Below are 11,317 nucleotides of genomic sequence, written 5' to 3'. Positions count from 1 at the left end.
TGCTCTGCAGTGAGGAACTGGGGGTGAGGGGGGTTGGGTGCTGAGGCTGCCCCAAAGTTCGTCCACTTCAAGAGGCAGAAGAGTTTCTCAGTTCTGTCCTGGTTTGGGACAGGGATGGCCAAATTCAGGTGGTTTTGGTGGAATGGGGAATTTGGCCCAAGCAAGGAATGGTGCCTTTCCTGGTGGGAATTGCAAATCACTTCTGTCCAAGGGGTTCCCATGCTATGCCCTGGGATGAATTAGGCGTTCTGCATCCCTGAGGAAAGGCAGCTGAGGGGTAGAGAGCATGGGAGATTTTTGGGAGCAGTGTGGAGATGCCCAGTCCCACTCCCTGGGCTTTCAGTGGGTCCGTCCCGTGCCATCCCAGGAGCATTGGAGGATGTGCTGGTGAATGACAGGGGACACACGTGCACACAGCACGGCTGGGAGTCTTTATTGAACACCAGCTAGCTGGGATGCTTGGAGAGGGAGACACATTCCTCCCACTGGGATGGATTTCCCTTTCCTCTCTCTGCTCAGCTGAGTGGGACCACAGGGGTGACCCCATGCAGCTCCAGCAGCCCAGGGTGGTCGCTGGTGGGTTCTGTGATGATGTAGCTGCACCCAGGGCACACCAGGACCTTGGGCTGGGATGACAGCGGGACTGTCCTGATCCCAGCTCTGCAGCATCCAGCAGGAGAAGGCTCTGGAGTCCATCAGGAGCAGACTGAGGGGCTGTGAGAGGAATCCATGGGCAGATCCAAAGGGGGAAAGCCTTTGGGAGGTGAGAGAGGAGGGCACTTGCACATTCAGCATCACCCTTGATGCTTCACCCACAGGAGGAGAAACCCCCTCGGCAGAGCCCCTCCCAGCCAGGAGCCAGGCAGCTCTGTCCCGCCGTGTCCTGCCCTCCCACCCGCTCCAGCACCGCTCAGGTGCAGCCGCAGGAGTCCACAATCATATCAGGAATGTCTGTCTTGACGATGTTGCTGTCCCGGTCGTAGTAGAGCAGTGAGAGGGGGCGGCGCTGGGTGGGAACGCAGCAGGAATCCACGGACGCCGCCGCGCTCGCAGCTTTGATGCGGTTGAGGACGGCGGTGTGGAAGGAGGCGGCCAGACCGGGAACGCCGGCCATGTGCATTGGGCACAACCCCGAGCAGTAATTCATGTGGTAGCCCTCCGGCTGGATGATCCAGTCCTCCCAGCCGATCTCCTTGAAATCCACAAAGAATTCCTGGCGGCAGCACATCCGCGAGTCCGCGCCGCAATCGACGCCGCGCCGATGGACGCGGTGCGGTGTCCTGGCCTGGGCTTGGGCCACCACAAATGGCCAGTGGGAATCACCCTGGTCAGAGGGGAGAGGGGACCCCAAGTCCTCTGGAACCTCCAGTTCCACCGTGAGCCGTGGGGTCTCTTGTCTGAAGAGGCTCCGGACGGCGGCTCCGATGTCCAGCGTGGTCCAGCCGGATTTCTGCGCCTCCAGCCGTGTCTCGCTGGCCACCGTCATGTTTGGCCCTGCTGGGTCTGGCTGCAGGAGCCTGACGGTGACAGGTTGTGCCCCAGGCCCAGGGGCTGCCCAGAACAGGTAGAGGGTGGCCTGCAGGATCTCAGTGCTCCCAGCCACCTCCTGGGAGAAGCGGAAATGCAGGCGGACGCTGTGGGAAGTGGAGGATCCTGTGCACAGAATCAAGAGCAGAGTCAGGAGTGAAGCAAGGGTGAACTTGTCCTTGCCATGAGCAGGGACACCTTCCACTATCCCAGGTTACTCCAAGCCTCGTCCAGCCTGGCCTTGGACACTGCCAGGGATGGGGCAACTTCTCTGGGCAACCTCTGTCCACCCTTACAGGGAGGAATTTGTTCCCAAAATCTCATCTAAATCTCCTCTTTCCCAATGTGAAGCCATTCCCCTTTGTCCTGGCACTCCAGGCCCTGGTCCAAAGTCCCTCTCCAGCTCTCTTGGTGCCCAGGTAGGTACTGGAAGGGGCTCTGAGGTCTCCCTGGAGCCTTCCTTCCTTCCCTGGCTGCAGAACTGCTGCTCCTCCTGGCCAGGAAAGGTCTGATGGGGCCATGAGAGCACTCAGGGCTCCTGGCACAGCTCTGCCCGTGAGGACACAACCCCCTCCCCGTGCTCCAAGCCTGGGTTCACCCCCTGGCTCGATTCCAGCCGACGCTCCACCAAGCCAGGAGACAACTCCCCATTGTCCTGGAGTGTGGGAACACAATGTGCCACGGAGCAGCATTGTTCCCAGAGGGCTTTGAGGACACGGGGCCAGCGAGGGGAGCAGACCCACTCCCCCTCCCCACCTCACCACGAGGAATTTGGTCTGGGAAAGTGAGGGTGCAGGATGCTCTGTGGGATGGGGTGGTGAGTCTGGAAAGGAAAGTTGTCTGTGACAAGTGGGAAACTCTTTCTCCAGTGGTGTTTTTCAGGAGCCCTCAGTGTGTTTTGGGAAGTTCTCTCCTCTCAGAGGCAGCAGATTCTGGAGAGAAATGAGGCACCCACTGCTTTGGAGGCACGGTGGGCTGTGGAGCTCCATCCACACGCTATGGGCTGACAGGAAATCGAGGCTAAAAATCCAATTTGGGAAAACGTGGCCACCTGACCCTTAGCCTCCAGCACAAGGGGGAGGGTTCAGCAGAAGTGGGCAACAGGTGACAAGATAGAGCAGCACACCTGCACTCTGTGCCACCCTCCCACCCCAGCACGTCCCATCTCTTGGGATACACTTGGGAGGTTCGGGAGCTTCTCACGCCTTCCAGCAGCAGCGTTCCCTCCATCCCGGCACTGCCGCGCACCTCCCACCTCCCTTCCCTCCCTTCCCAGCCTCAGGATGGGATCCGTACGCACCCGACTCAGCAAAGCTCAGGATCTCGTATTGCTGCAGCCCCATCCCAGGCCGGGCTGGGCTGTCCCGGAGCATCCCCGGGGTGGCGGCGGCCGTGTCCGAGCGCTGCGCTCGCATCCTGCGGAGCGCGGTCAGCAGAGCCCCCCGGGACGGGGGCTGGGGGACGCTGGGCCTGGCTGGCAAGCGGAGCTTGGCCAGGATGCTCTGCTTGGCCAGAGCCAGGAGCGCGTCCCGCTGCGTTCCGGGGGCCAGCGCTGCCACTCCGCAGGCCGGACACCACCCACCCTTGGCTGCCACCATCCGTAGGAGGCTCAGGAGGAGGAGAGCCACGGTGACCATCATCTCCCGTGGCGTGGGAGTCCCAGCAGCGTCCGAGAAGCCGAATGCGATGAGGCAGGGAGCGGAGCAGGGTGGCAGAACTGGACTGAGCGGGAGCACGGGGCGAGGATGGGCTCGTTCTCCTGACGTGGCCACAAATATTGGCTGATCCCGGGAGAGATAAACGCCCCGCGGAGCCGCCCGGGCGCGGGCAGCGCGGCGCGGCCGCTCCGGTTAAGGTGGAGCCGGGACCGATGGAGTTCGGGGGGCGCAGAGCGGGGACATCGAGGCCACCCCGGTGCCACCTCGGTGCCACCCCGGCCGTGCACGGGCAGAGACGTGGTGGGGGCTCCCGGGGCGTATTGGGACCACGGAGGTGGGGGATCCCCGAGGGATGTGGGATCCCCGAAGGTGGGGGGATCTCTGGAGGTCGGGCATCCTCAGAGAAGTGGGATTCTGGGGGGTCGAAGGGACATTGGAGAAGGGCGATACCTGGAGATAGGAGATCCCGACCGATGAGGGATCTCCGGGGGATGAGACATCCCGGGGAATGGGGGATACTCGAAGGGAATCCCAGGTGGATGGGGATTCCCGGAGGGATGAGGGAACCTTGAGGATGGGGGATCCATGGGGGATGAGACATCTCTGGGAATGAGGGATCTCTAGAGATGCGGGATTCCCGGGGGTGGAGAATCCCTGGGGAATTTGTGATTGCCGAGGACGGAGGATCCTGGAGGCTGTGGGATCCTTGTTATGTGGGAGATGTGGGACCTCTGGAGAATTAGGGACCCTGGGGAGATGTGGGACCCCTGGGGAATTTGGGATCGCCGGGGACGGAGGATCCTGGGGGCTGTGGGACCCCTGGGGAATTTGAGACCCCCGGGGATGGAGGATCCTGGGGGCTGTGGGACCTCTGGGGAATCTGAGACCCTCGGGGATGGAGGATCCCGGGGGAAGCAGGACCTCTGGGGAATCTGAGACCCTCGGGGATGGAGGATCCCGGGGGATGCGGGATCCCCGAAAGGACCGAACCAGACCCCGCGCGCGGGGGGCGGGGTCACGACAGATGGGCGTGGCCTGGCCATAACCCCGCCCCTTTCCCCACAAGTCGCTGCCGCGCGCTGTGGCGCCCCCGCCGCTCCGCCAGGGGGCGCCCGACGCCTCTCCCGCCTTCCCAGGCGCGTGGCGTCCCTCCGGTTGCCGCAGCAACGGGGCGCGCGGGCGCAGGATGATGACGCAACGCGCACGGCGCGTTGACGCAGCGCGCACGCCGCGGGGGAGGGGCCGCCTCCTCTTTCCCTTTTTTTTTTTCCCCGTTTCTTTCCCCGTTTTTCCCCGTTCCGGCCACCCTCCCCTCCCCTCCCCCGTCCTGCCCCCCCCCGCCGCCCCGCCCGGGCGGCCTGCGCTGGCCCAGGCCCGGCCCGGCCCGGGGTGGCGGCGGCGGCCCCGCGGCGCAGGGCCCGGCCCGGCGCGGCCCGGTAAGTGCGGCGGGGGCGGGGAGCAGGGCTGGGAGCCACGGGGCGATCGCGATCCACCGGGCACGGCGGCCACTGCGGAGACCCTCCCGCGGTGTCCCCGGTTCTTCCCCCGCGGGGGTGGCGCGGCCCGGGGCTGCTCCCGCGGGGGCGCTCCCGGAGGTGGCTCCTGGCTCGGGGCTGCTTCTCTCGAGGGTCGGTTCCTGATCTCCCCTCTCGGGGGTCGCTCGGTGCGAGCTCCAACCCGGGGCTGCCCCTCTCGGGGGTCGGTTCCTGATCTCCCCTCTCGAGGAGCGCTCGGTGCGGGCTCCAGCCCTGCCCCTCCCGGGGTCGGGCTCCTGCCCTGCCCCTCCCGGGGTCGGGCTCCTGCCCCTCCCGGGGTCCTGCTCCTGCCCCTCCACTCTCGGGGGTCTCTCGGTGCGGCTCCCGGCGAGGCCCCGGGTCTCGTGGAGCCGCTTTCCCGGGCACGTTGGCGGAGCACGTGCAGCTGGAGCTGCCGGCACCGGGGACTCGGTTGATCCCGCTGAGAGCCCGGGCACGGCTCGCAGGGAGCTGAGGAGACCGAGAGCCACAGGTGGGAGAGGAGCCCGGGGCCTTCCCGGGGCTGGGAAGCGCCCTGCGGTGTTCTGGTGTCCTCATGGACGTTGTCTTTGCTTTGAAATGCTTTTCCTGGAAGTGATTCCCGGTCCTGGGATCTCCCAACAAGTGGGAAGGTGCTGGTTTGGAAGGGTCTGTGCTGGTGGGATACTTGGAAAGGTGATTTTGGTAGGTTTTTTTTTTGGTCTTTCCAGCCCTGGAACTTTAAATCTTCCCAGGGATTTTATTTTTGGTACCTGTAGGAATTCGGGCTGAGTGTCAGAATTGCTTCTGTCCGCTGGCAGGAGTTGTCATAGGTGAGTTAATGTTAATTAAAGTGTTAATTAAAGCATCCTCAGGTCTGTTTGAAATGTGCTGGTAGAAGTTTCTGCTTCTGAGCTTCTAATGGAGCTACTGAGTTGAGGGAACGAGCATCACCAGAATCCTCATTATTCATTCCTGAACAGTTTGGCTCTAGGGAAATTTAAAATTCCTGGCTTCCTCTTTGGTGTCCTGGCTCAAACCTGGCGTGGGCTCCACCTCCCTCCCCTCATCCAAGATCTCCCTGTGGTGGTTCCTAATCCTGGGAGCTGATTTACCTCTGCCTAATCCCACTGACCTGTTGCTGCAGGGATCCTCTTAATGCTGGTGTGACTCAACTCAGGGACACACGAGCTTTTCCATGAGCTCTGTTCCTGGAATACTTTCCTCATTCTGCAGTATTGACAAAAAGGTCTTGGGCAGAACAAAGTGGATTTTTGGCCAATGTGCAGCAAAACAGGTCCAGAGTGGGAATTCCACACAGCTGTAATCCCTGGGAAACTGTGGACTAAGGATTTGGGATTCTGCTGATTCCTGGAGTGGGGAGTGCTCAGTCTCACAGGAATTGTTTGTTCCTGGTTGTCTGCCCTGGCTGGAAGAGGGGTTGGAAGGAATTCCACATCCCTGGACGTGTCCAAGTCCTGGTTGAAGCTGGGATGGTGGAAGGTGGGGTGGAACTGGACTTGCTTTAAAATCTCTTCCAACCCAAACCATTGCAGGATTCCCTGATTAGAGGAGCCTGCTGATCTGACCTGAATGGGAAGGAAGCTGCTGTGCTGATGGATGAATTCCCAAGGGAGAAGCAGCCCCTGGGGCTCAGTGCTGCCTGGGAGCAGTGGAGAATATCCAGGGCCAGTCCCTCCTTCCAGCTGTTCCCTGGTGCTGCCTGTGACACCGGATCCCCCGTTGGAATTGAGTTCCCCTTTTAGCAGTGCTGCCATTTGTGTTGCTAAATTTAAGGTCGTGGCAGTGCTGCTATTCCAAACCCCTGGTTTTGGAGGGGGGAAGGTGCCCAAATCACCCCTTTAAGGTGCCTAAATCACTGCTCCCAGCCCTGCTCTATCTGCACCTCATTCACTTCACCTTGTTATCTTGTTTAATATTAAATTAGAGCCAGATCAGCGCTCATTTGAATAAATTGATTGGTTTTTAATTGTTTTCAAGGAGGAGGTGGCTGCCCCAGGGGCACCACAGAGGAGTCTGGGTCCAAACTTTCAGAGCAGTTTTGGGAGCTCTTCTCCCACCTCAGTCTCTCCAGTGCAGCTGGTTTGGGTCACTCAGGGAGTTATGCCCAAGTAATTTGGAGCAGGAGGTGCAGCCAGAGGCAGGTAGCACAGCTTGGCATCTTGAAGACTTCTCAGAGGGCTGTTTTTTGGCTAAAGAGAAACTTAAATTGATCTTGCCAAAATTCAGGGCTGCTGGTGCTTCCCCTGCATTCCTGTGCCAAGGTGCTTTTCTTGCCTTAAATTCTTCCCAAATATCCATTTGTGGCTGGATCCAAAGGCTCCAGCAGAGGTTGAAATCCACATTAAAATGCTTTAATGCCTACTGAGATGATGCTGAGCCTCTCACCATAGCTGCAGGGGCAGAACTCACAGTGGTTTCATTGCCCAAGGGAATAAACAGCAGGAGGTGTTGGTGTCTCTGTGTTTGTGACAGCCCTGGCAGGGAGGGGGATGTTGGCAGGAAACAAATGTGTGGGACAGGTGGATTCAACTCCTGCCTTGGTCTGAATCTTGTTTTTAAAGATAGATTTTGGAAGTGCCTGTTGGTGTTTGGTAAAGACTTGGAGAGGTCAGAGACCTCCAGGTGCCTGGAGAGGGACAAAAGAGCCTGGGAAGGACTGGAGCAGCAGGAGGAGGGTCTGGAAAACTTCTGAGGGAGCTGTAGGGGCTCAGCCTGGAGAAAAGGAGGTTCAGGAGGGACCTTCTGCCTCTCCACAACTCCCTGACAGGAGAGTGCAGCAGGTGGGGGCTGGCTCTGCTCCCAAGGAACAGGGACAGGACAAGGGGAAACAACCTCAAGTTGCACCTGGGGAGGTTTGTGCTGGACATCAGGAGGAATTTTTCCATGGAAAGGGTGGTCAGGGATTGGCAGGGGTTGCCCAGAGAGGTTGGAGTGCCCATCCCTGGAGGTGGCCAAGGAAGGGCTGAACGTGGTGCTCATGGCTCTGGTTGGGATCAGTCACAGCTTGGACTTTTGGTCCTGCAGGGCTTTTCCAACATCAGTGATTCCACAGTTCTGTGGAACAAGTGGCAGACCTGATGGTGCTTGACAACCTGACAGTGCTTGACCACCCTTTCTATGAACAAATCCCTCCTGATGTCCATCCTGAGCCTCTCCTGGTGGAATTTGGGGCCGTTTCTCTCATCCTGCTGTCCCTGGGAGCAGAGCCCGACCCCACCCAGCCCTGCTCTCCCATCAGGGAGTTGTGGGGTGAAAAGGTCCCTCTGAGCCTCCTTTTCTCCAGGCTGAGCCCCTTTCCAGCTCCCTCAGGGCTTCTCCAGACCCTTCTGCTGCTGCTCCAGCCTTTCCCCAGCCCCTCAGTGTCTCTGTAGCTCTGAGGGCCCAGAACTGGACCCAGCACTGGAGGGGCCTCAGTAGTGCCAGGACAGGGGGACAATCCCATCCTTGAGGGACAGTCCCTGCCCTGGGGGACAATCCCTGCCCTGGGGGACAATTCCAGCCTCGAGGGACAATCCCATCCTTGGGGGACAGTCCCTGCCCTGGGGACAGCCCCAGCCTTGGGGGACAATTCCAGCCTTGAGAGACAATTCCAGCCTCGAGGGACAATCCCATCCTTGGGGGACAGTCCCTGCCCTGGGGACAACCCCAGCCTTGGGGGACAATTCCAGCCTTGAGAGACAATTCCAGCCTTGAGAGACAATTCCAGCCTCGAGGGACAATCCCATCCTTGGGGGACAGTCCCTGCCCTGGGGGACAATCCCAGCCTTGAGGGACAATCCCTGCCCCAGGGACAGCCCAGGTACCACCTGGGCTTGCTGCAGCCACTGGCACCAGCACCCCCAGGGCCTTTCCCAGCTTTGCCACCTCTCTTCCCCCAGCCTGGAGCATTCCAAGGGGTTGTTGTGACCCAAATACAGGACCCAACACTTGTTGAATTCAAGGACCTGGCTGAGTTTTCCTCCCCTCCTCCATCTTTCCATGCACCTTCCCTTGAACGCCCTGAGCTGGGAGCCATCCCAGCAGTGCAGGTGAGGGGTGTGGGCACAGCTTGGGGTCTCCCTCGTGCCCATCAGCTCCAGGATTTTTTGGGGCTGTGGCTCCAGGGGTTCCTGGTCAGGAATTCCTCCATTGGCATCCAGGAGCACGAGCTGTCTGTGTGCCGCAGGCTGAGTCACCGCTGCTTCCCGGAGAATTTCGGGGATGATTGAGTGTGGGCAGGCCCAGCCCACTCATCACAGCAGCTCCATTAAGGTTTTTTTAATGAAGTTTTTAAATTTTTCCTCTTGCTTTGACATATTTTTTTCTTTGAGGAATTCATTTCTCCTGAGCTGAGTTTAGACACAAAATCCACTTTGTTTGGGAAGGTGTTATCCTGGAAGCTGACCTCTCTTGGGGAGGCTTCAGGCAGGAAATTCCATGAAAAAATGGGATTTTGTGCTGCTTGCTTCCCTGTGTTCAAAGGACCAGGAGCTTTGAGCCCAATCCTGTTGGGATTTGACCCTGGATGGATGAGGAGCAAGGAGAAAAGAAGATCCTGAATGTGGGGAATGCTGAGGTGTTTGTGACTGGCTTGGCTTCTCCAGCCTCAGCCTGCTCTCCATTTAAATATATCTCTATCCCAAAATTTTGGTGTTTTTTTTTTTTCCCAGCTCTCCCCCAGCTTGGTTTCAGACAGGAACATGGAATTTATGGGAGTTGTTTTCCTTGGCACTGCCTGGATGGACATGAACCCCTCACACTGAGGGTGTTCAAGGCATGATCCTGAGAGCACAGAGCTTCCCAGAACAAGGAAAAATCCTAAATTCCCTCTGGGATGTGACTGGGAATTCAGCAGCAGAATTGCAGGGCTGGTGAGAGCAACTCCCTTTTACCAGGGAATTTTGGAATCCCAGGATTTTTTGGTTTGGGAGGGACCTTAATGCTCATCTCATTGCAGCTCCCTGTCATCCTTTTGGGTATTCTCAGGTTCTGAGCAGTCTGGGGATGGATTTTATTTGGATTCTGGATTGCAGGAGTCTTGTCTTGCCACTAGTGGGAGCGTTGGGAGCTTCTCCTCCATCTCCTCACTGACCAGCAGCTTTTTTGGGAGTTTTGGTGTCCTGTCAGAATCTCCTCACAGTAATTGCTGCCATGTCTACCCTGTACTTATTTTCATGTTTGTTGGGAAAACTCCAAAATATTTCTGGACAGCCTCTAAGTCCAGAGTTATCCGGTTTTTAATTACCTGCACATGATAAAATTTTATTTTTCCTTATAAAAGCTCACTCTGTATTTTCTTCTTAATGGCAGTTTCCCATCTCACAAGTCCTTGGGAAGCTGGGATCATTGCTCACGAGGAAGCAGGGAAAAAATCTGTGTCTTTCTGGAGCTATTTTTGAAGCTGAGAGAGGAGGGGAGAACGCAGCCATCTGGCAAAGTATTCCTGCAAAACCTGGAAAGCCCATTTTTTCCTTTAGAGCATCCCAGTGGCAAACTGGGATAAAGGGGCTGTACCTTTGACTGAAGCTAATTAATAATTAATAGGGAATGAGAAGGGTTTGGTACAGGTGGAAGGAGCTGGTAATGATCTTCCCACATCCTTTCTGTGTTTTAATTCCCACCACAAAAATACAGGTGACACCTACACTGTTCAGAGAGTTGGATATTTTAGGGTAGCACAAAGTTGGGTTGGTTTGGGGTTTTTTTAGGAATGGTGATGGAATCCTGAGACAACAATTTTCTGCTTGTTGCCTGACTGGGAGTGGTGTTTGTGTGATGATATTTGAATGGTTTTGATAGCTGTATGTGTATTTATATGTTTTTGTATATTATCTATATTTAGATATAATTTGGGGTAGTTGTGATGTTCTGGGTGATGAATGGAAGTGCCTGGGTTGCTGGAAGCTGGATTTGGGGTAGTACCCACCTTTATCCTTCCTGCTGGGGCTTGATTTTTGGGATTTTGCCTCCTTTCCAGGCTCTGATCCAGGACAGGATCCAGCCTGGAATGCTGCTGCTGTTTTAACAATAATTGGGTTAAATTCCCAGTTAAAAGGGAACCTGTGCTGGAGTGGGGGTGTGGAACAATCCCAGGCTGCTGGCACCCCTGGTGCTCCCATTCCTGCCACCCCTCTGCTTCCCTCCATTCCTCTGGAGCTGTGCATGGTCTATTTTTAAATCTTGCTGGGCTCTGTATTGCGGCATTTCTCTTCCTGAATTATTTATCAGGGATTGGAGCTGAATGGAGCGTGCTACGTTTTCCCTGCTCGCTGCTGCCCACGTGTCTGTCTTGAGCCATTGACAGATTTGGTTCATGTCAAACCATGCTGGGTCTGGCTTGGAGAGGGGCTGGAGGTGTCCAGGGGTCACATCTGCAGGTGTTTGATGCTAGGACAGACAGCCAGGCAGTGGTTGCTGTGCTAATGAATCCACAGCTGAGGCAGGCTTGAATGGAAAGGCCCTTTTTAAAATAAAAAGTGGAATTAAAATTCTTTGTGCTGCCTGGAGAATGCTCCCAGCCCTGGAACCGTCACCTCAGTGCACGTGCTGAGGAAAACACAATCAGAGTGTGGGCATGGGAAGGTCCTTGAAGGTCTGTGTGGCTCTGTGGGGTCTGTCTGAGTGTTGTGTGTCCTG

The 11,317-nt window shown here is 57.3% G+C and overlaps 2 protein-coding genes across 2 annotated transcripts in view; one reads left to right on the top strand and one right to left on the bottom strand.

Annotated features, from left to right (window-relative positions):
* Positions 1-910: 910 nt before the first annotated feature.
* LOC117009042 (inhibin beta C chain-like) lies at positions 911-3,428 on the bottom strand. Its single transcript, XM_033083223.1, is given in 4 exon segments — positions 911-1,653; positions 2,828-3,223; positions 3,226-3,394; positions 3,396-3,428. Coding segments are annotated over 4 exon segments (1,341 nt in total).
* A 1,172-nt stretch (positions 3,429-4,600) lies between these two features.
* Positions 4,601-11,317, top strand: part of R3HDM2 (R3H domain containing 2) — a 46,041-nt gene continuing 39,324 nt past the window's right edge. The window contains exon 1 of the mRNA XM_033083167.1: positions 4,601-4,621. The gene's annotated coding sequence lies outside the window, so the exon portion shown is untranslated. The remainder of the gene's footprint in view (positions 4,622-11,317) is intronic.

The sequence above is a fragment of the Catharus ustulatus genome, chromosome 31, assembly GCF_009819885.2.
Source record: "Catharus ustulatus isolate bCatUst1 chromosome 31, bCatUst1.pri.v2, whole genome shotgun sequence".
Classification (NCBI taxonomy): Eukaryota; Metazoa; Chordata; class Aves; order Passeriformes; family Turdidae; genus Catharus; species Catharus ustulatus.
The sequence above is the reverse complement of the archived record's forward strand: the minus strand, read 5'-3'. Positions and strand labels throughout refer to the sequence as shown.